The 24,939-nt window shown below is 50.6% G+C and overlaps 1 protein-coding gene across 1 annotated transcript; it reads left to right on the top strand.

Annotated features, from left to right (window-relative positions):
* The first annotated feature begins 14,444 nt into the window (after window positions 1-14,444).
* On the top strand, window positions 14,445-15,050 carry LOC137836864 (uncharacterized). Its single transcript, XM_068645631.1, has one exon. It carries the CDS (start codon window positions 14,445-14,447, stop codon window positions 15,048-15,050), a length of 606 nt encoding a protein of 201 aa, XP_068501732.1.
* Window positions 15,051-24,939: the final 9,889 nt, after the last annotated feature.

The following is a 24,939-nucleotide window of genomic DNA, read 5'->3' as shown; positions in this document are numbered from 1 at the left end:
GAATCCAAGGGAAGCTTCAGGAGGCCAAGAAGCCCTGACAACATGGGAGCCTTGGACAAAGATCTGTGCCTCTTCTGGAAGAGCGTGGCAGACGCTAACATCACTTTCCTCACCACTGCGCTCATCTCCTTCGAGTTCTTCGAAGATCAACTCGAGGCTCGCATAGGTTAGTGCTCCAACGCTTAAGTCTTTGCCCTGTGCTGTACCTCTGTTAACTGTTGTTGGGCGTCTTGTTTGTTGTGTGATCCTGCCTGTTGACCAGAACGTTGGAACTTGCCTCGTCAAACTTGGATCGACGTGCGCACCGCTTCAACCTCCGTCCTTCGTCACGATCCACCTCAAGAACCTGCAAAAGAACAGAGCGGCGCCGCTGCGGCCGATCGCACTCTAACGCCCAAGTCAGTGACTGAACCACCAAATACTTCAAGAGCAAACACTCAAGAACTCTCAAGGAACCGTGCAATGTTCTCTCTCATAGTATGCTCAAGAACTCGCAAGCGTAAAGAATACAATCTGAACGTGCGTACCTCGAAAGTTCGTTGGGAAACCCTTTTATACCTGGTCACTTTCTCTCTCCTGGCAGTTACGCAGCTGGACACGTGGCTCGCATCCAGTCGTACACGTGCCATCATCTGGAGCCTCCTTGACTTGGGCGCTGCTTCTGACTCTCTTTTGGCTAAGTTACTTATGCATGGTACTGCCCAGTGCATAGCTAACTTGGGAGTGCGATCTCTACTGGAATTGGCGAGTTAGGGTGCCTTCGTACACCTTCCCTGTGGTCTCGCCGGCCGCCTTCATAATCTGCACCATCTTCATCTTCGGCGATGTGCTTGCTCTGGCGATCTCCAATCACTTGGTCGCCTGAGTTTACATCTGGCGACTTCATCTTTAACCTGGTGATCGCCGGTTCTGGTATGCTGGAGATCGGAACACGCCAACTTAATAACTGGCGACTTCACGAGCCCCCCGACTTCTTTCCCTTATGCCAACCTGGCGTTTTGTCAACACGCCGATACTGTAGCTTGATGCCACGTCATCACTTCCGACTACCAGGGCGGTACACAAGCCCCCCAGTCTTAAGCGAAGACTTGTCCAGCGAAAAGACTAAAAGAGTCACGTCAATACCGATCTACGTGGCATGGCGCAGAATTTCAAGCGGTTGTACTTTCTGCTTCTCTGACGCTCCACCAAACACCTCACCCATCGCTCGACACGTGGCTTCATCAACGGTTACCTTCAGTTAACGTTTGCGCTTCCCAAACCCATTTCGAAAAACCCTTAAACCCATTTTCGCTCCACTGTTCCATCACTTTCTTCGTATTCTCAAACGCTCCAACTTTCTTCTGCAACAAAGCTCTCAACGTTCTTCAACTTCCTGAATCACCAACTTCTTCCATCACTCTTCCGATCATAAAAAGGTACTTCCTTTCCTTCTTCTGCTGGTTTTTCCTGCATTTTAACCGATTCGCATCATCCTTTAACTGTCTGGTGCATACGTTGTGGGTTGTTTTTTCCATTTCTCATTTCTCGTAACTTAGGGCTCCGTCAACGTCACAACGAACCTACATTCGTTCGTTTTTCACCCTTCTTCCATGATCGAGTCAACCTCTGCGAACCCTGATCATTTTTCCTTTTCTTTTTCCTCTGCAGCTTCCGCAATGACTCGCTCAAAGATCACCCCAAACCCTCCTCCTTCATCACGAAACCCCTCCTCACAAGCACATGACCCACCGCGACCATGTGGTGCTTCGTCTTCTCAGGCTGAGAGGCCTGCACCCTCCCGCCCCAACCTGGCCCAGCCGACTCCGCCTGTCACTGGAGAAGCCTCCGTCCCCCCACCAGACTTCAAAAAACTATACCCCTGGGCCAACTCGACCTTGTTGAGGGAAACATCTTCCGTAAATTCTGCTGGGGCAGTTCTGCGGTTGACGAAGGGGGATGAGCCTCACCAATCATTCCATAAGGAGCACGACGAGAAGATGACGGTGCTACCTTGCCCCCCCGACCTGCCAGTTTGCGCCGACGACAAGGCGAACAACGGTGGACCCTTCTGCTTCGTTTACACAACCTTGTTCAAGAAGGTGAAACTCAGGTTTCCCTTCACTCGCTTTGAGAGGGAGCTTCTTACCGAGCTCAACATCGCCGCCGCCCAGCTCCATCCCAACAGCTGGGCGTTCGTGCGGGCGTTCCAGGTCATGTGCGACCATCTGGGGTTGCCAGCATCAGTGGATGTCTTCTTATTTCTTTTTGAAGCCAAGCACCCAGGAGATCGCCTGTGGGTAAGCTTGAACGGGATTGCTGGGAGGTCGATCCTCCCTATCTTCCAGCAATCCTACAAAGACTGGAAAGGCAAATTCGTCCAGGTGCGCCCCAACGAGAAGGACGCTTCGTTACTCGACGGTTTCCCCTTGTATTGGGTAAACAAGGGAAACAAAGAGTCCAAGAGTAGCTTCAGGAGGCCAAGAAGTCCTGATAGCATGGGTGCCTTGGACAGAGACCTCTGCTTCTTCTGGAAGAGCGTGGCAGATGCCAACATCACCTTCCTCACCACCACGCTCATCTGCTTCGAATTCTTCGAGGACCAACTCGAAATCCGCATAGGTTAGAACGTCTAAGTCTTTATTCTAACATTACCTCTGTTAACTATTTCTGGGCGTCTTGTGCGTTGTGCGCAAGACTTTGGTTTTATTTTTCTGCACCATTTATCTGTTTTGCTGCATATTGCCTTATGCATTTATTTTCTTTCTGAGCTAACCCATGCATTTTTGCTCCATGCAGATAATATGTTGGGCCAGGGCAAGCTCGCTGAACTGAGGGCGCTCGCCCGAACCCATGGGTTGGCATCGGGTTCACAAACTGTGCCAAACTCGGTGGTGGAGATCGCCGCCGCACAGGGCCGATCGCCACCCAAAGGCCCAACTCCTCCCGATGTCCAACCCGCCAACCAACGCAAGAAGCTTGTCCTCAGGAAACCTAAGAGGAAAGCCTCCCAAGTAGTCCACGAGGAGGAAGAGGAAGACGACGAGGCAACTGAAGATGGCCTCGTCACGAAGAGGAAGAGGGTGGCACCTTCATCACCACCTGCTCCACCCCCTCTTCCAACATCAACACCGCCATCCACGCCTGCTCCACCTCCAACATTGCCACCCCCACCGGCTCCTGCCTCACCAGTTCAAGCAATTCCATTGGCGTCTGCGCCACCTGCGATTGAGGCCCCCGAGCCAAACTTCATGGAGGACCCCCCGAGCGCCTCCACGCCGTATGTATCAGCTGGAGGGGGTCCTCCTTCAAATGCCTCAGCCGCAGACGTTGCTCCAATCGGGGATGAGGTTGCCCATAACTCTCCAATTCTGATTACTGAATCCCCGACGTCGCCACCACGCCAAGAAGCACCTGCTGAGCAACCAACTAAAGAAGGTGGCGGCGAGAGCCAACAACAGACCCACCCGGTGCCTCCACTAGCAAGCCTCTCTCTCGAGGTCACGAGGATGTGAGAGCCTTTCTCGGCCAAACTGAAGATGATGGCAGAGGACTTCCCCACCATTATCTCTAGAGCTGTGGAGAGCTCCACCAGGAAGCTTCAGGACGACCTCTTCACCCTTCGAACTGAGAATAGCACTATGAGGGTTGAGGTGGAGAAGTTGTCCTTCAATCTGACACTCGCGGAGATTGAACATTCCCGAGTAGAAGATGCAATGAGCACCGAGCTCAGGGTGGCGCGCAAGGAGGCCACCGATCTCCGCCGTAAGGTACAACTCTTGGCTCAAGAGAAAATTGAGTTGGAGAGCAAGATTGTACCTTATCGCGTCAAAGTGGCTGACCTGGAGGCCTTAATCAAAGCTGACGCCGCCAAGGTGAAGAAACTGGAGCAAAGGTCAGCCGATCGGGAGGTCTTCCTGGAGGCGGTGGAAAAAGAAAGGGACGACACCATGGCGAAACTTGCTAAAGCCAACACAGAGAAGGGGAAAATCGCTGCTGAATTGGGCCAGGTGCAGGCTGAATCCAAGAAGGTTGCTGAAGACCTTCTTCAAGCTCAAGAAACCATCGAAAAACTCAAGAAGCAAGTTGAAGAGCTGGAGCAGCAGAACAAGGGGCTGAAGGAACAAACTGAAGAACTCAAGAAACAGATTGAAGAGTTTGATCTGAGTTCTGCCCAAATTCTGGCTGCTGGATTCGAGGCCGCACGGGAACAATTCGCCTGCTTGTTCCCCGATCTGGATCTTAGCATGGTGTCCCTTAACAACGAGGTGGTGGATGGGAAGGTGGTTCCCGCTGAAGACTGATCAATTTCCTCCATCCACTACCTTTATGCTTTCTCTTTGTATGTAATTGCAATGAACTTTTTCTTTTCCTGTATATGTGTTCTTGAACTGATACTTATTTCAATGACAAAGTCTGTGTATTTCCTCTTATAACTTCTTTAGCTGCTTTAACTTTCCTTGCACAGTTGGCTTCAAGAAATTAACTTAGCGATTTCGTAAGCGTGATCATATACTTAACTGCCTCGAACCACTTCAACTTCAAATAACAACCACTTTAACAACTTGTAATCTCAATGTAATGAACTTCAGCGTAAAACCATTCTTCAAACGACGAACTTTAACTCAACTACTGGCTTAAAACATCGCTTCACCCGATCTGCTTCATCAAAAACGGGTCTTTAACTTTCTCGCCACTGCTTGAACTTTTTCTGGTCGCCAAAGACTCACTTAGCGATATCAGCTTCTTTCTGGCTTCCTGCCTTGGCCGTTGTTCTTTTATCTGGGGGTAGAGGCGCCTTTCGGATCCTTCTCTACCTCCTTGAGCTTCAGAACAAGAGACCGGGTGGCTAGGCGCTCTCTTCGAACCTACCTTAGCCACCTTCCAAACTTCTTCCGCCCTCTACACCATACCTGAACTCGTTCGAGACGAGAAGGATTTTCTCTTGCCTGAACTCGCTCATAGGCGAGAAGGTCTTTTAACTCGCCTGAACTCGCTCATAGGCGAGGAGGTCTTTAAATCGTGCCTCTACATTGCCCCAGGGGTTACATCTCCTCCCCCCCAGAAACACTGAGGACTTTCGCTGGTGCCTCTACATTGCCCAGGGGTTACATCTTCTCGCCCCCAGAAACACTGAGGACTTTTCACTGGTGCCTCTACATTGCCCCAGGGGTTACATCTTCTCGCCCCCAGAAACACTAAGGACTTTTCACTGGTGCCTCTACATTGCCCCAGGGGTTACATCTTCTCGCCCCCAGAAACACCGAGGACTTTTCACTCTTCCTCGCCTGCACTCGCTCGATGGCGAGGAGGTCTTTATCTCGCCTCAGAACGCGCGAGGGCGTTGAGGTCTTTTAACTGGTGCCTCCGATCGCCGAAAGATGATGAGGACTTTAACTTTAACTGGTGCCTCCGATCGCCGAAAGACGATGAGGACTTAAAACTTTAACTGACGCCTCCGATCGCCGAAAGACGATGAGGACTTAAGCTTTAACTGATGCCTCCAATCGCCGAAAGACGATGAGGACTTAAAACCTTTTAGAAAGCATGCAATATATCTTTAACTTGCCTTAAGTCACGTATAAGTGACAAGGTCTTTCTTCAAAACTTTCTGAAAACAACAGGCATGCAATCTGAAACAACTTAAACTTTTGAAAACTTCTCTTTATTGGGTGGCCTGGTTAAAAACCCTCCTTAGGGAAAAAAGAGTGCCCCCTTCAAACTGTTTTAACAGAGACATTGTAATGTAACTTCGTGTTTGTCTTTACTTACAAAGCTCTTAACTGTAATATAACTTGAGGTGCGTGGCGTTCCAAGTGCGAGGAATCGCCCCTCCTTCCAATGTCTCTAAGCGGTAGGCGCCGTTCCCGAGCGCTTCGGTTATTCTGAACGGCCCCGTCCACTTGGGCGACAGTTTATTCTCCATCTCGTACTGGTGGGCTTTTCTCATCACCAGGTCGCCTTCTCTGAACTGTCTCGGCATCACCTTCGAATTATATCTTCGTTCAATCTTTCTCTTCACCGCTTCAGCCTTCAATCTCGCCTCTTCCCTGACCTCATCCAGTAGATCCAGGTTCAATCTTCTCTCCTCGTTCAAGTCTTCCTCTACGAAGTTCTGGAATCTCGGCGAGCTCTCCTGGATCTCCACTGGAATCACTGCGTCACACCCATAGACCAAGCTGAACGGGGTCTCATGGGTTCCTGATTGCTCAGTGGTGTGGTATGCCCAGACTATACGGGGTACCTCCTCAGCCCAGCTTCCTTTGGCCTTCTCTAGCCTTCTCTTCAACCCTCTCAGCAACACCCGATTAGCTGACTCTACTTGGCCATTTGTCTGAGGGTGCTCGACGGATGCAAACACTTGTTGAATTCCCACCCCTTCGCACAGCTTCTTCAACAGGTGGCTTGCAAACTGAGTCCCATTGTCCGACACCAGGCGCTTGGGCACACCAAACCGGCACACAATGTTCTTCCACACGAAACCTTCGATCTTGTGTGCGGTGATCTGGGCCACTGGTTCTGCTTCGATCCACTTGGTGAAATACTCAATCACCACCACCAAGTACTTCATCTGCCTGATCGCCAGCGGGAATGGTCCCAGAATGTCGATTCCCCAAGTGTGAAACGGCCAAGGGCTGTAAATCGATTTCAACTCCTCGGGAGGCGCCTTGTGCCAATCGGCGTGCTGTTGGCATTTTTGCAACACTGTGCATACCTCTTGCAGTCTTCTCTCATCGATGGCCAGTAGTACCCTGCACGGAGAGTCCTTGCGTCCAGAGCTCGACCCCCGACGTGGCTTCCGCATTTTCCTTCGTGGAGCTCTGCCATGATTCTCGTGCACTTCTCGCCATGTACACATTCCAGGAGTGGGTGAGTGAACCCAAACCTGTACAGATCGCCATCAATCAATGTGTACTTGCTAGAACTTTTCATTACCTTCCTAGCCTCTGTCGGATCCAGCGGGAGAAGGCCATCTGCCAGGCACCGCTTGTACTCTGTTATCCAGGTGTCTGGCTCATGGGTAGCGCAGACCTGCGTCATGTTCACCCTCTCTCCCCGACATGCTCTAATTCTCGGCGATCTCAACGTTTCTTGCGTCAAAGACCTGTGACTTATTGCCGCTTTTTCCGTCGACCTGCGTATCTGAAGAACCAGGTGATCTGCTACAAATGCCCTCGGCGTCTTCAGAGTTTCTTGAATCACCGTCCTCTGCCTACCCCCCTTGCCTGAACTGGCGAGCTTAGCTGGCAAGTCAGCTCGGGCATTCTGCTCTCTGGGCACATGCACCACTTCAAAGGAGGCAAAGGAACTCTTCAATTCCTGCACATACTCCAAGTAAGCCGCCATTTGTGGATCTTTAGCCTGGAACTCGCCTGTTACTTGCCCTGTGACTAGCAGCGAGTCACTCTTAGCCATCAACACTCTCGCTCCCATCTCCTTTGCCAACAAAATCCCGGCGATCAGCGCCTCATATTCTGCTTGATTGTTGCTGGCTTTGAAGGCAAACCTCAAAGATTGTTCGATCAACACGCCGTTGGGTCCTTCCAAAATGACTCCAGCACCGCTACCCTACTGGTTCGACGATCCATCCACCGAGAGCACCCAACAGAAATCGTCCCCTTCAACTCGTGTCGCCTCAGATGAGAGCTCGACCACGAAATCTGCAAAGATTTGCCCCTTGATCGGGCCTCGGGGCTCATACTTAATATCAAACTCTGACAGCTCTACTGCCCACTTCACCATCCTCCCAGCAACGTCAGGCTTCTTCAACACCTTCTAGATGGGCAAGTCAGTAATCACCAGAATTGTGAAGCTATGGAAATAGTGGCGCAACCTCCTCGCCGAAAACACCACAGCCAGCGCAGCCTTCTCCAGGGCTTGATATCTCGTTTCGGGGCCCTGCAGCACCTTACTAACAAAATAAATAGGCTTTTGAGCCTGATCTTGGTCCTGGGCGAGCACCGCACTCACCGCCCTCTCAGTTACAGCAAAATACAACCTGAGAGGGGTTCCCACCAGCGGTTTGCACAAAACCGGCGGGCTCGCCAGATACTCCTTCAGCTTGACGAAGGCTTCCTCGCACTCCTTCGTCCAAGCAAACTTGTTATTGCGCCTTAAGCACTGGAAGTAGGGATGTCCCTTCTCTCTGCTAGCCGACACGAAGCGAGACAGGGCGGCCATCCGACCTGTTAGCTGTTGTACTTCCTTCACGGTAGCTGGGCTCCTCATCGCCAAGATGGCGGCACACTTATCCGGATTGGCTTCTATTCCCCTTTCAGTTAAGAGGAAACCCAAAAACTTTCCAGCCTCCACGCCGAAAATGCATTTCTCTGGATTCAGCTTCAATTTGAACTTGGCGATCGTCGTGAACAATTCCTCCAAGTCTGCAACGTGCTTGCTTTTCTCTGGCGAGGTCACGACCATGTCATCGACGTCCGCTTGCACATTCCTTCCCAGCATCGGTGCAAGTACTCGATCCATCAACCTCTGGTACGTGGCCCCCGCGTTCTTCAGCCCAAATGGCATCACCTTGTAGCAGTAGCACGATCTCTCGGTCATGAAGGCAGTCTTTTCTTCATCCATGGGATGCATCTTGATCTGATTATACCCCGAGAAGGCATCCAGGAAGCTCAACAACTTACACCCTGCAGCACTATCCACCAGGGCGTCTATGCTTGGTAAAGGATATGAGTCCTTTGGGCAAGCCTTGTTCAGATCAGTGAAATCGACGCACATGCGCCATTTCCCATTACTCTTCTTCACCAGCACGACATTTGCCAACCATTCAGGGTACTGGACATCCCTGATGTGGCCTGCAGCGAGGAGTTTCTGTGTTTCATCCCTAATCGCCTGCCTCCTCTCTTCGTTGAACTTTCTTCTTCTTTGTCGCACCGGTCTCACTAAGTTGTCCATCGCCAGATGATGGCACAAGAAGTCGGGATCGATCCCGGGCATGTCCGAAGCGGACCATGCAAACGCATCCAGATGCCGTTCTATCACCTTGGCGATCTGGTCCTGGAGCTCAACCTCCAGGGATCTTCCCAGCTTGAAGATTTTTCACCCGATCTCTCTCTCGAGCCACTGCTCGACGGGTTTTGGTCTGGTTTCTCTGGCGATCACCGCTCTGGCGATTCCCAGTTCTCTCGCTTCCTCAGGGTGATTCCTTGCCTCTTCTTCCTCCAGACCGGCATTCCCCTCCCCTAGCTCAGCATCCACCATCTCCACGTCTCTTCCGGTGGTCTCTTCTATTACCGTCGACCTGGGCTTCACACCGGGAGGCGGGGTGGTCGTTACGTAACTTACCGATCTCTTGTTTTTCAGGCTATTCTCATAGCACTTCTTCGCTTCTTTCTAATCGAATTTGATGGTGATCACCACCCCCTCCATAGACGGCAACTTCACCTTCATGTGCCGGGTCGACGGTATGGCGCCTATCCTGTTGAGCGTGGGTCTTCCCAACAGGATGTTGTATGCTGAAGGAGCGTTTACAACAAGGTATTTGATTTTCTCCGTTCTCAAACCCGCCTCGTCTGTAAACGTAGTCCTCAACTCTATGTACCCCCTGACCTCCACCTGGTCACCAGCGAAACCATACAAACACCCTCCATAGGGCCTCAGCTGGTCAAGGGGCAGCTCCAACTGCGTGAAAGTCGGCCAGAACATCACGTCTGCCGAGCTTCCTTGGTCCACCAGCACCCTGTGGACCTTTCTTCCTGCGGTGATCAACGAGATAACTATGGGATCGTTGTCATGAGGCACAACGTCCCGAAGATTCTGCTTGGTGAATGTAATGTCCACTTCCGGCGAGTGGTCTTCAAACATGTCCACTGTCATCACAGACCTCGCGTACTTCTTCCTCTGTGATGCGGTGCATCAACCTCCTGAGAAACCCCCTGCAATGGTGTGGATTTCCCCGTGTGTAGGCATCTCGTGTTGCTGGGCTTCTCCACCTGCTGGTTGGGAGCTCGACGCGCCCCCCGTCCTTCTGTCCAGCAAATAATCATTTAGGAACCCGCTCTTTACCAGATCGTCGAGCTGGTATCCTAAAGCTAAACACGAATCCACGGTGTGGCCAAAGCCTTGGTGAAACTCACACCAGGCGTCTGGCTTGGGTCCCAGCACCTTGTCGCCCACCTTCTCTGGCGCTTTCAACCTAGCGGATATGTTGGGAATGGCGATCAGGTCCGCCAATCCCATGACAAACTTGTGCTTAGGCGGGCGATTATATTCCCGGCGTGCTGGTTGCTGGCGCCCTTGGCTCCTGCCCTTGTTCTTCCTTGGATCATAAGGATGGCGAGTCCTCTGATCCCTTCTGGCCGCCGCTGTCTCCAGCACCCTCTGTGGCTGGATCCTGGTCTAGGCGCGTGGCCTAGCGGGAGCCACGCTTCCTCTCTTCTCGGCGACTTCACTCTCGTCGGCGATGTGGGCCACCGCAAGTCGCCTCACCTCAGCAAACGTGACGGGGTGAGCCCTGATCAGTGCCTCGCAGAATGGTCCCGGCAGCACGCCCTTCTTAAACGCATAAACCAACATTTCTTCATCTTTAGCCGGTGATCTGACCATCTGCGCCCCAAAGCGATTCAGGTAGTCCCTAAGGGACTCTCCCTGATACTGCCTTATATCAAACAAATCGTAAGACACCCTGGGCGGTGCCTTATTCACGATGTACTGCTCGACGAAAATCTTGGAAAACTGTTGGAAGTTGGTTATGTGACCGTTAGGCAGGCTCACAAACCACTCCAACGCCGTTCCCTGGAGTGTGCTCACGAACATCTTGCAGTATACGACGTCTGATCCTCCTGACAGCATCATCTGCGTATGGAACGTGGTGAGATGAGCCTCAGGATCCTCCACGCCGGTAAAAACAGCCTTGACAGGTACCACACTCGTAGGAATAGGCGTGTCAGTAATCGCCTGAACGAAAGGCATAGGAAAAACACGAGGTGGCGACGACGGCGCAACCTCTTCAGCAATAGGACGCCCTTGCTGCTCCTGAAGAGCTTGACGCAGCTCTTCAGTCACCTTGCTAACCTCATCATTCCTGGCCCGAGAGGCGGCCAGGTCCTCATGCATTCTCGCCTGTTCTATGCGCGAGGCTTCCACGGTTGCCTGCAACGAGCGCATAATCTCTACCATCTGCACCATGGTCATGGCGGCAGCGCCTTCAGCAGCGACGGGCGCAACTGGACTTGAACGATTGCTTCTCATTTTTCTCATGAAACTTGACGAATCACAGAATGCAGCGAACAACACTTACTTCAGCTACGATCGATTCGACGATCAATCGGTAAAAACTGCGCGAAACTCCGCAAGAAAACTCAAAAACACAACGAACCTCCACAAAAACCTGCAACTCCACCAGAAACCACCGCTTCTCCCACGGATAACAAAACGAGCCAAAGAACTCAAACTTCACCGAACATATCTCGCGTAAACAGCAGAAAACTTCACTTCACCGAACAAAAATCCAAACGATCGGTGGAAAACGCGAAATCACCGAGTAAATCTCAAACGAACAGCAAACAGTGGTTGCACCTGCAAACAACCACGCAGAAAACTACGAAAACCTCCAAGAACTCACGCTGTGGATGGGAACAGGTTTTACACGGCCCCACGGTGGGCGCCTGATGATCCTGCCTATTGACCAGAACGTTGGAACTTGCCTCGTCAAACTTGGATCGACGTGCGCACCACTTCAACCTCCGTCCTTCGTCATGATCCACCTCAAGAACCTGCAAAAGAACAGAGCGGCGCCGATGCGGCCGATCGCACTCCAACGCCCAAGTCAGTGACTGAACCACCAAATACTTCAAGAGCAAACACTCAAGAACTCTCAAGGAACCGTGCAATGTTCTCTCTCACAGTATGCTCAAGAACTCGCAAGCGTAAAGAATACAATCTGAACGTGCGTACCTCGAAAGTTCGTTGGGAAACCCTTTTATACCTGGTCACTTTCTCTCTCCTGGCAGTTACGCAGCTGGACACGTGGCTCGCATCCAGTCGTACACGTGCCATCATCTGGAGCCTCCTTGAATTGGGCGCTGCTTCTGACTCTCTTTTGGCTAAGTTACTTATGCATGGTACTGCCCAGTGCATAGCTAACTTGGGAGTGCGATCTCTACTGGAATTGGCGAGTTAGGGTGCCTTCGTACACCTTCCCTGTGGTCTCGCCGGCCGCCTTCATAATCTGCACCATCTTCATCTTCGGCGATGTGCTTGCTCTGGCGATCTCCAATCACTTGGTCGCTTGAGTTTACATCTGGCGACTTCATCTTTAACCTGGTGATCGCCGGTTCTGGTATGCTGGAGATCGGAACACGCCAACTTAATAACTGGCGACTTCACGAGCCCCCCGACTTCTTTCCCTTCTGCCAACCTGGCGTCTTGTCAACACGCCGATACTGTAGCTTGATGCCACGTCATCACTTCCGACTACCAGGGCGGTACACAAGCCCCCCAGTCTTAAGCGAAGACTTGTCCAGCGAAAAGACTAAAAGAGTCACGTCAATACCGATCTACGTGGCATGGCGCAGAATTTCAAGCGGTTGTACTTTCTGCTTCTCTGACGCTCCACCAAACACCTCACCCATCGCTCGACACGTGGCTTCATCAACGGTTACCTTCAGTTAACGTTTGCGCTTCCCAAACCCATTTCGAAAAACCCTTAAACCCATTTTCGCTCCACTGTTCCATCACTTTCTTCGTATTCTCAAACGCTCCAACTTTCTTCTGCAACAAAGCTCTCAACGTTCTTCAACTTCCTGAATCACCAACTTCTTCCATCACTCTTCCGATCATAAAAAGGTACTTCCTTTCCTTCTTCTGCTGGTTTTTCCTGCATTTTAACCGATTCGCATCATCCTTTAACTGTCTGGTGCATACGTTGTGGGTTGTTTTTTCCATTTCTCATTTCTCGTAACTTAGGGCTCCGTCAACGTCACAACGAACCTACATTCGTTCGTTTTTCACCCTTCTTCCATGATCGAGTCAACCTCTGCGAACCCTGATCATTTTTCCTTTTCTTTTTCCTCTGCAGCTTCCGCAATGACTCGCTCAAAGATCACCCCAAACCCTCCTCCTTCATCACGAAACCCCTCCTCACAAGCACATGACCCACCGCGAGCACGTGGTGCTTCGTCTTCTCAGGCTGAGAGGCCTGCACCCTCCCGCCCCAACCTGGCCCAGGCGACTCCGCCTGTCACCGAAGGAGCCTCCGTCCCCCCACCAGACTTCAAAAAACTATACCCCTGGGCCAACTCGACCTTGTTGAGGGAAACATCTTCCGTAAATTCTGCTGGGGCAGTTCTGCGGTTGACGAAGGGGGATGAGCCTCACCAATTATTCCATAAGGAGCACGACGAGAAGATGACGGTGCTACCTTGCCCCCCCGACCTGCCAGTTTGCGCCGACGACAAGGCGAACAACGGTGGACCCTTCTGCTTCGTTTACACAACCTTGTTCAAGAAGGTGAAACTCAGGTTTCCCTTCGTTTTATTTTCTGCATCATTTGTTTGCCTCATTTGCATACTTACTCATGTGTTTATTTTTGTCTCTGAGCTGACCTGTATACCTTCGTATTATGCAGATCTCATGTTGGGCAAAGGAAAATTAGCTGAATTGAGGGCGCTCGCCCGAGCCCATGGGTTGGCATCGGGCTCCCAGACTGTGCCCAACTCGGTGGTGGAGATCGCCGCTGCCCAGGGCAGATCGCCCCCTAAAGGCCCAGCTCCTTCAGAAGCCTTGCCCGCCCAACAACGCAAGAAGCTCATCCTCAGGAAGCCAAAGAGGAAAACCTCTCAGGTGGTCCATGAGGATGAAGAAGAAGACGATGAGGCAACTGAAGATGGCCTCATCACCAAAAGAAAGAGGGTGGCGCCTTCTTCACCACCTGCTCCACCTCCTCCTCCAACATCAACACCACCTTCTTCGCCAGCTCCACCTCCAACACTGCCTCCTCCCCCAGTTCCCACATCGCCAGTCCAAGCAGTTCCCTTGGCGGCGGCATTTCCTGTGGTTGAGGCTGCTGAGCCCAACTTCATGGAGAACCCCCCGAGCGCCTCCACGCCATATGTATCTGCTGGAGGGGGTCCTCCTTCAACCGCCTCAACTGCTGAAGCTGCACCAGGCGGGAATGAAGGCGCTCACAACTCGCCTATCATCATCACCGAGTCCCTCTCGTCGCCACCACGCCAAGAAGCTCCGACTCACCAACCAATTCAAGAAGGTGGTGGCGAGAACCAGCAACAGGCTCCCCCAGTGCTTCCACAAGCAAATCTCTGCCTCGCGGTCAAAAGAGTGTGGGAACCCTTCTCAGCAAAACTCAAGATGATGGCAGAGGATTTTCCCTCCATCATATCAAAAGCTGTGGGGAGTTCCAGCAAAAAATCCAGGATGACATCTCCGTGCTCCAAGAGGAGAATCGCATAATAATAAGGATTGAGGCGGAGAAGTTGTCCTACAACCTCATGCTGGCTGAAATCGACCACTCACGAGTGGAAGATGCTATGAGCACCGAATTGAGGGTGGCGCGCAAGGAAGCCACCGATCTACGTCACAGGGTGCACCTCTTAGCTCAAGAGAAGATCGAGCTGGAGAGCAAACTGGTCCCCTACCGTCTCAAGGTGGCTGATCTGGAAGCGTCAATCAAAGCCGATGCAGCCAAGGTAGAAAACCTTGAGAAGAGGTCAGTAGATCGGGAGGTCTTCTTGGGGAAAGTTGAAAAGGAGAGAGACGACACCATGGCCAAACTCGCCGAGGCCAAAGAGGAAAATGAGAAGATCGCCACAAAGCTGGCCCAGGCGCAGGCGGAATCCAAGAAGGTTGCTGAAGACCTCCTTCAAGCTCGGGCAACAAATGAAGAACTCAAGAAACGAGCTGAAGAGTTGGAGCAGCAGACCGAGGGGCTCAAGAAGCAAACTGAAGAACTCGAGCCGAGCTCTGCCCAGATCATTGCTCTTGGGTTTGACGCCGCCTTGGAACAATTCTTCTGCCAATACCCTGACTTGGATCTTTCCATGGTGTCTTTAAACAACGAAGTGGTGGATGGGAAGATCGTCCCTTCTGAAGACTAGCTGCTTGCTGCTTCCCTCCATTACTTATTCATCTGTCTCTCTCTTATACAAATTGCTTGTAATGAAATTTTTTTCCTTTTTTTGTACATGTATTCTGAACTGATGCCACTATGTTATGACATTTCATGCTTCTTTATATAATCTTTATTGTTAACTTTATCTTCCTTGTATAAATCTCTTAGACGAAATTGACTCAGCAACTCCGCAAGCGCAATTGTATACTAACTGCTTCGAACCATCAACTTTCGAGCGATAACATTCTAACAACTTGTAACCTTAAGGTAATGAACCTCAGCGCGAAATCACTTTTCAAATAACGAGCTTCAACCCAACTAATGGCTTAAGACACAGCTCACCTGACCTGCTTTATCAAAACGGGCCTTGGCTTCTTGTCATTGCTCGAATTTCTCCTGGTCGCCAAAGAGTCTTGGCGATACTAGCTTCCTCTTGCCTGCACAACTTGGCCATTGTTCCTTCATCTGGGGGTAGAGGCGCCTTTCGGATCCCTCTCTACCTTCCCTGGCCTTCAGAACAGTAAGCCGGATAGCTAAGTGTTCTCTTCGAACCTACCTTAGCTATCCTTTAAACTTCTTCCACCCTCCACACCGTACCTGAACTCGTTCGAGACGAGAAGGATTTTATCTTGCCTGAACTCGCTTGACGGCGAGAAGGTCTTTAACTCGTCTGAACTCGCTCATCGGCGAGAAGGTCTTTAACTCGCCTGAACTCGCTCATCGGCGAGAAGGTCTTTAACTTGTGCCTCTACATTGCCCCAGGGGCTACATCTTCTCTCCCCTAGAAACACTGAGGACTTTTCACTGGTGCCTCTACATTGCCCCAGAGGTTACATCTTCTCTCCCCTGGGAGCACTGAGGACTTTTTGCTGGTGCCTCTGCATTGCCCCAGAGGCTACATCTTCTCCCCTATGGAAGCACTGAGGACTTTTTACTCTAACTCGCCTGCACTCGCTCGACGGCGAGGAGGTCTTTATCTCTTTCTTGCCTCAGGACGCGCGAGGGCGTTGAGGTCTTTTAACTGGTGCCTCCGATCGCCTAAAGACGATGAGGACTTTAAACTTTAACTGATGCCGCCAATCACCGAAAAACGATGGGGACTTAGAAACTTTTTTAGAAAGCATGCGACATATCTTCAAAACTCGCCTTAAATCACATATAAGCGACAAGGTCTTTTCTTCAAAGCTCTCGCAATAACGACAAGCATGCAATCTAAACAACTTCAAACTTCGAAAACTCTTCTTTATTGGGTGGCCTCATTAAAAACCCTCCTTAGGGAAAAAAGAGTGCCCCTTCAAACTGTTTTAACAGAAAGCTTGCAAACTCTACGTGTTTGTTTTTACTTACAAAGCTTTTAACTGTAATATAACTTGAGGTGCGTGGCGTTCCAAGTGCGAGGAATCGCCCCTCCTTCCAACGTTTCTAAGCGGTAGGCGCCGTTCCCGAGCGCCTCGGTTATCTTGAACGGTCTCGTCCACTTAGGCGACAGCTTGTTCTCCATCTCGTACTGGTGGGCCTTCCTCATCACCAGGTCGCCTTCTCTGAACTGCCTCGGCATCACCTTCGATTTATACCTTCGTTCGATCCTTCTTTTCACCGCCTCAGCCTTTACTCTCGCCTCCTCCCTGACCTCATCCAGCAAATCCAGATTCAGCCTTCTTTCCTCGTTCGAGTCTTCCGCTACAAAGTTCTGGAATCTCGGCGAGCTCTCCTGGATTTCTACTGGAATCATTGCGCACCCATAGACCAGGCTAAACGGGGTCTCATGGGTTCCTGACTGCTCGGTGGTGTGGTACGCCCAAACTATGCGGGGTACCTCCTCAGCCCAACTTCCTTTGGCTTTCTCTAGCCTTCTCTTCAAACCTCTCAGCAATACCCGATTGGCTGACTCTACTTGGCCATTCGTCTGAGGGTGCTCGACGGATGCAAATACTTGTTGAATTCCCACCCCTTCGCACAGCTTCTTCAACAGGTGACTTGCAAACTGAGTTTCGTTATCTGACACCAGGCGCTTGGGCGCACCAAACCGGCACACGATGTTCTTCCACACAAAGCTCTCGATCTTGTGCGCGGTGATCTGGGCCACTGGTTCTGCTTCGATCCACTTGGTGAAATATTCAATCGCCACCACCAAGTACTTCATCTGCCTGATCGCCAATGGAAAAGGTCCCAGAATGTCGATCCCCCATGTATGAAACGGCCAAGGGCTATAAATCGACTTCAACTCCTCGGGAGGCGCCTTGTGCCAATCGGCGTGCTGCTGACATTGCTTGCAGCACTGTGCATACTTCTTGCAGTCTTCTCTCATTGTTGGCCAGTAGTAACCTGCACGGAGAGTCCTTGCAGCCATAGCTCGACCCCCGACGTGGCTTCCGCAAATCCCTTCATGGAGCTTGGCCATGATTCTTGTACATTTTTCCCCGTGCACACACTCCAGGAGTGGGTGTGTGAATCCAAACCTATACAGCTCGCCGTCAATCATTGTGAACTTGCTAGAATTCTTCTTTATCTTCCTGGCCTCCGTCGGTTCCAGCGGGAGAAGGCCATCCACCAGGCATCGCTTGTACTGTGTTACCCAGGTGTCTGGCTCATGGGTCGTGCAGACCTACGTCATGTTCACCTTTTCTCCCCGACATGCTCTTATTCTTGGCGACCTCAAGGTCTCTTGAGTCAAAGATCTGTGACTCCTCGCTGCTTTCTCCGTCGACTTGCTTATCTGAAGAACCAGGTGATCTGCCACAAATGCTCTAGGCGTCTTCAGAGTTTCTTGAATCACCGTCCTCTGCCTACCCCCTTTGCCTGAACTGGCGAGCTTAGCTAGCAAGTCAGCTCGGGCATTCTGCTCTCTGGGCACATGCACCACTTCAAAGGAGACGAAGGAACTCTTCAATTCCTGTACATACTCCAGGTAAGCCGCCATTTGTGGATCTTTATCCTGGAACTCGCCTGTTACTTGTCCCGTGACTAACAGCGAGTCACTCTTAGCCATCAGCACCCTAGCTCCCATCTCCTTGGCCAGCAAGATACCGGCGATCAGCGCCTCATATTCTGCTTGATTGTTGCTGGCCTTGAAGGCAAACCTCAGGGATTGTTCGATCAGCACGCCGTTGGGTCCCTCCAAGATGACCCCAGCACCGCTACCCTGCTGGTTCGACAATCCGTCCACTGAAAGCACCCAACGAAAGTCATCCCCCTCAACTCGTGTCGCTTCATACGAGAGCTCGACCACAAAGTCTGCGAAGATCTGCCCCTTGATCGGACCTCGGGGCTCACACTTAATATCAAACTCCGACAGCTCCACTGCCCACTTCACCATCCTCCCGGCTACGTCGGGCTTCTTCAGAACCTTCTGGATGGGCAGGTCGGTCATCACCAGTATCGTGAAGCTGTGGAAATAGTGGCGTAGGCTTCTCGCCGAAAAGACCACTGCCAATGCAGCTTTCTCCAAGGCCTGATATCTTACTTCGGGGCCTTGGAGCACCTTGCTGACAAAATAAATTGGCTTTTGGGCCTGATCTTGGTCTTGGGGGAGCACCGCACTCACCGCCCTCTCAGTCACAGCAAAATACAACCTGAGAGGGGTTCCCATCAGCGGTTTGCACAAAACCGGCGGGCTCGCCAGGTACTCTTTAAGCTTGACGAAGGCCTCTTCACACTCCTTCGTCCAAGTAAACTCGTTGTTCCGCCTTAAGCACTGAAAATACGGATGGCCCTTCTCTCCGCTGGCTGACACAAAACGAGACAGGGCGGCCATCCGACCCGTAAGCTGCTGCACTTCCTTCACGGTCGCCGGGCTCCTCATCGCCAAGATGGCAGCGCACTTATCAGGGTTGGCTTCTATTCCTCTTTCAGTTAAGAGAAATCCCAGGAACTTTCCTGCCTCCACGCCAAAGATGCACTTCTTGGGATTCAGCTTTAACCTAAACTTGGCGATCGTAGTGAACAACTCCTCCAAGTCCGCAACGTGCTTGCTCTTCTCCGGCGAGGTCACGACCATGTCATCCACGTACGCTTGCACATTCCTTCCCTGCATTGGTGCAAGTACTCGATCCATCAACCTCTGGTACGTGGCCCCCGCGTTCTTCAGCCCAAAAGGCATCACCTTGTAGCAGTAGCACGATCTCTAGGTCATGAAGGCAGTCTTCTCTTCATCCATGGGATGCATCTTGATCTGGTTATACCCCGAGAAGGCATCCAGGAAACTCAGCAGCTTACACCCTGCAGCACTGTCGACCAGGGCATCTATGCTTGGCAAAGGATATGAATCCTTTGGGCAGGCCTTGTTCAGATCAGTGAAATCGACGCACATGCGCCATTTCCCATTGCTTTTCTTCACCAGCACGACATTGGCCAGCCACTCAGGGTACTGCACCTCCCTGATATGGCCTGCAGCGAGGAGCTTCTGGGTTTCGTCCCTGATCGCCTGCCTTCTCTCCTCGTTGAACTTCCTTCTCCTCTGTCGTACTGGTCTGACCTGGTTGTCCATCGCCAAATGATGGCACAAGAAGTCGGGATCGATCCCGGGCATGTCTGAAGCGGACCATGCGAACGCATCCAGATGCCGCTCTATCACCTTGGCGATCTGGTCCTGGAGCTCAGTCTCCAGAGATCTTCCCAGCTTGAAGATCTTACCCCCGATCTCCCTTTCGAGCCACTGCTCGACGGGTTTTGGTCTGGTTTCTCTGGCGATCACCGCCCTGGCGATTCCCAGCTCCCTCGCTTCCTCAGGGCGATTCCTCGCCTCTTCTTCCCGCTCGACGTTCTCCTCCCCCGGCTCAGCTTCCACCATCACCACGTCGCTTCCGGCGGTCTCCTCTATTACCGTCAGCCTGAGCTTCACACCGGGAGACGGGGTGGTTGTCACGAAACTCACGGACCTCTTGTTCTTCAGGCTATTCTCATAGCACTTCTTTGCTTCTTTCTGGTCGGATTTGATGGTGATCACCACCCCCTCCATAGATGGCAGCTTTACTTTCATGTGCCGGGTCGAAGGTATGGCGCCTATTCTGTTGAGCGTGGGTCTTCCCAACAGAATGTTGTATGCTGAAGGAGCGTTTACGACAAGGTACTTGATTTTCTCTGTTCTCGAGTCCGCCTCATCCGTAAACGTAGTCCTCAACTCAATGTACCCCTTGACCTCCACCTGGTCGCTAGCGAAACCATACAAACACCCTCCATAGGGCCTCAGCTGGTCAAGGGGTAGCTCCAACTGCGTGAAAGTCGGCCAGAACATCACGTCTGCCGAGCTTCCTTGGTCCACCAGAACCCTGTGGACCTTCCTTCCCGCCGTAATCAGCGAGATGACTATGGGGTCGTTGTCATGAGGCACAACGTCCCGAAGATCTTGCTTTGTGAACGTAATGTCCACATCCGGCGAGTGGTCCTCGAACATGTCCACCGTCATCACAGACCGCGCATACTTCTTCCTCTGTGATGCGGTGCATCCACCACCCGAGAAACCTCCTGCAATGGTGTGGATCTCTCCGTGGGTGGGCATCTCGTGCTGCTGAGCCTCACCACCTGCTGGTTGGGAGCTCGACGCGCCCCCCGTCCTTCTATCCAGCAAGTAGTCGTTTAGGAATCCGCTCTTGACCAGATCGTCGAGCTGGTATCCTAAAGCCAAGCATGAGTCCACTGTGTGGCGAAAGCCCTGGTGGAACTCGCACCAGGCGTCTGGCTTTGGTCCCAGCACCTTGTCCCCCACCTTCTCGGGCGCCTTCAGCCTAGCTGATATATTGGGAATGGCGATCAGGTCCGCCAATCCCATGACAAACTTGTGCTTTGGCGGGCGATTGTACTCCCGGCGTGCTGGTTGAGGGCGCCCCGGACCCCTGCCCTTGTTCTTCCTTGGATCATAAGGATGGCGAGTCCTCTGATCCCTCTTGGCCGCCGCTGTCTCCAGCACCCTCTGCGGCTGGATCCTGGTCTGGGCATGTGGCCTAGCGGGGGCCACGCTTCCCCTCTTCTCGGCGACCTCACTTTCGTCGGCGATGTGGGCCACCGCAAGTCGCCTAACCTCAGCAAACGTGGCGGGGTGAGCCCTGATCAGCGCCTCACAGAAGGGTCCCGACAGCACGCCCTTCTTGAACGCGTAGACCACCATCTCTTCGTCCTTGGCCGGCGAGCGAACCATCTGTGCCCCAAAACGATTCAGGTAGTCCCTGAGGGACTCTCCCTGGTACTGCCTTATGCCGAACAGATCGTAAGACACCCTAGGCGGCGCCTTGTTCACTATGTACTGCTCAACGAAGATCTTCAAAAACTGTTGGAAGTTGGTTATGTGGCCTGTAGGCAGGCTCACAAACCATTCCAGCGCCGTTCCCTGGAGTGTGCTCACGAACATCTTGCAGTACACGACATCCGATCCTCCTGACAGCATCATTTGCGTGTGAAACGTGGTGAGATGTGCCTCAGGATCCTCCACGCCTGTAAAAACAGCCTTCACAGGTACCACACTCGCAGGGATAGGCGTGTCTGTAATCGCCTGAGCAAAAGGCATGGGAAAAACGCGAGGCGGCGTTGACGGCGCGACCTCTTCAGCGACTGGGCGCCCCCGCTGCTCCTGAAGAGCTTGGCGCAATTCTTCAGTAACTCTGTTGAGCTCTTCATTCCTGGCCTGAGAGGCGACCAGGTCCTCGCGCATTCTTGCCTGCTCTATGCGCGAGGCCTCCACATTCGCCTGCAGCGAACGCATGATTTCCACCATCTGTGCCATAGTCATGGCGCCTTCAGCAGCAACGGGCGCAACTGGACTTGAACGGTTGCTTCTCATCTTTCTCATGAAAACTTGACAAATCACAAAGAGTGATAAAGAACACCTTCTTCAGCGACGATTGACTCAGTGATCAATCGGTCAGAGCTTCGCAAAACTTCGAAGAACCTCAAGAACACAGCAAACCTTCACAGAAACTCGCTACTAATTAAAAACAATTAACAATTGCTAAACTAGATAGTTCTAAACTAATCGGCCCTAGGTGAGGCTTCTTGGACAGTTGGAGCCCTTGAAGACACACTCACCGTCTAATTGCGTAATTAAACAAGTAATTAACAAGAGTTAAGTAGAAATAAATTAGATGAACTCCCTTTTGTTGATTTTTCTATTTGCACTTCTTTTTGTTGTCTCTTCTTGGTTGGGCCTTCCAATGTATGTGGTGTATTTAGAAGGTGTTTGTTTCTACTCCTTGCCTTTGTGCCTCTTGAAAGTAGGTGATTAATTCTTCAATCCAGCACCTATTAAGCAAACTAGACTCCCCTCAAGTCAAATCCCACTCAATCAAGCACCAATTGATAATTAATTCCACTACCAAGCTTAGAGGTCAAAGAATTAAAGCAAGAAACAAATTAATTTGAAAACAGTACCACACAAAAGGAATTAAATGTGACAACTAGAAAGAGTTCCAAAGAAATTAGACAAGCAAATAAAAGGTACTCAAAGAAAGATGGCACACAAAATGGAACCTAAGAATAGCACTAGATTTGATTTCAAAATCAAAAAACAGCACCACTGAAATAATTGTTGTGGTCCAGAGAGCGTGATTTTCAATGATTTATGCTGAGCTGGCCTTTTAAAATTTGCTTCTGAAAATTTATATTCAAACAGATCAAGACCTTAACAAAATTCTGGCGTTGGTTTCACTCCAAATGCATGCACCATTTTTTTTTAATAAATTTTCTAAAATCAGTGTTCAGTTACGTCAGTTGTAGCGTCAGGATTGCACACTGTTTTTATAATATTTATCATTTTTTTTCTATTGATTTTTTTGAACTGATTCTTTTTTTTTATTTTCCTTAACACCTCAATCTTGCAAAATCCAGAGGCTCAGAATTTTATTATGTGGGAAAATAATTTTCTTAAGCAAAACAGCTAGCACAGAGTTATGCAAAACAGGAGATTATGTAAATCTGAAAAAAAAACAGCAAGATATACCAAAAGAAAAACACAATGGAATTGATGAAACGGAATTTGTGTAGATCTAAATACAAATATGAACTCAAGCTAAAAATAAAAAGCACCAAAGGATAAAAAACACAGCAGATTCAGATCAAGCATTTATACCAAAAACAAGAAACAAAAAAGCCAAACAAAGTACTACTATGATTTGATGACATTTTTGGAAGAAACATGACTAGACAAAACACATATAGATTCAGAAATTAAAAGACTCAAATGAACACAATATGAACCAATTAAAATTGCAATAAGAACTCAAATACCTAAAATAAAAACAACAACACAAACTATATGGAATCCTACCAAAAATTGCACAAAGATTGCTCAAGAACAATTGAACAAGATGCACCGATTGGAATTTCCAAACAGCACACCAATTCAAAACAAAAATAAAAAAAACAGCAAGACAATATGGAAGATGAAGAACAACACGGATTTAAGAAGAACTCAAAAAGAAAATGACAAAGAGATACTCATCTTTGAAGAACCATAGCTCATGATACCAAATGATGGATTTCCCTATGAGCTCTTCTTGGATGTTTGGTGAAGATGGTGCGGAAGCTTATGGATGAGATGGACAAGGTCCTCCTAGGAGGTGTGGTGACCTTGAAGGTGCATGAAGAGTGTGGACATGGGGAGGTTCGGCCAGCCCCTTTGTAGGTGGTGAAAGGAAGATTAAATCCTAAAAGATAGGCAAGGAATAATGTATGGCACTAAATGGGCAGCATAACATTACTCAATTTAATCTTGAAAATACAAGGTGTAGGCTCCTCCTTTTATAGGCTAAGGAGGACCATAATGCAACCCTAAAGCTAATCAAGATGAAATGCAAATTACTCCACATGGAGCACATGGCCGGCCATGTGAGGCAATGTTCTAGAACATGCACAAAATCTAGGGTAAATCACATGTAAGACAAGTTTATGCTATTTACACTACACTTAGTACTAAGCTACCTGATCCTTTCGCCAACTCAAGCGTGGAGGAATTGCTTTGTCGCTTCCTTACCCCGCCTATGCAACTGTGCTATCCGCAAGAATGCTCTTAGAACCTTCTCCGGGAACTTCAAACGCAACCTGCAAAACACACTGACGGCGACTCTAGCGGCCGTTTGCACTCCGATGCTCAAGTTAGGTCACAGAACCACCAACAAAAATGTCACTGAATCTCTTTCTGATTCTCTTTTTTTCTCTCTCTCTGTGTCTGTGCCTAACAGAATTCTGTTACGCTATCCTCTGCGTGTGTCAGAATTTTGTTACGCTATTGTGCAAAAACGTACCACCATGAGTAAAAACGTGGGTGTGTGTACCTTTCACGACGCGGAGTGCACTTTTATCTTGGTCGCGCCTCTCTTAGATGGTGACACGTGGAGGCATGCAACTCACATCTAACCGTACACGTGCCACTACCTGAAGGGCTCTAGCGCATCTCTTTGTGCGCCTAAGTTATTCCCTTGCGGAGTAACTTAGCGCGTTTCTTCCATCTGGGTGAATCGCACACTCCCAGGAGAACGCCAGGTGTGGCTGGACTAGGCACACTCACCAAGCATTGCTCTCTGCATAAACGATTCCCCCTTCACGATGTCATGCACGTAATGGGTTAAGAGAGTCACCAATCACTGACCGGTTTACTAACTCCCTCAGGCCACTCTCGTGCACGATTCTACCGGCGAGCAGCTTCTCTTTCTCTGAGATATGATCATGCGAGGTCCATGCGTAACGCTCTCGCTGGGAATCTCAGTCCCAGTTTAACTGCGTGTAACACGAAACCCCGATGACCATGCACCCGATGACTGATCGGTGCTCTATTGCTTCTCGCGTTCTCCCCCCAGGTGTTTATCTTGGAACTGATCTGTCGGTGGCCACTCGGTTACTGACCACCGATCACCGTTCTGGGTGATCTCCTCCCTGATTTCTCTGCAACC

The sequence above is a fragment of the Phaseolus vulgaris genome, chromosome 11 (genome assembly GCF_000499845.2).
Source record: "Phaseolus vulgaris cultivar G19833 chromosome 11, P. vulgaris v2.0, whole genome shotgun sequence".
Lineage (NCBI taxonomy): Eukaryota > Viridiplantae > Streptophyta > Magnoliopsida > Fabales > Fabaceae > Phaseolus > Phaseolus vulgaris.
The sequence above is the reverse complement of the archived record's forward strand: the minus strand, read 5'-3'. Positions and strand labels throughout refer to the sequence as shown.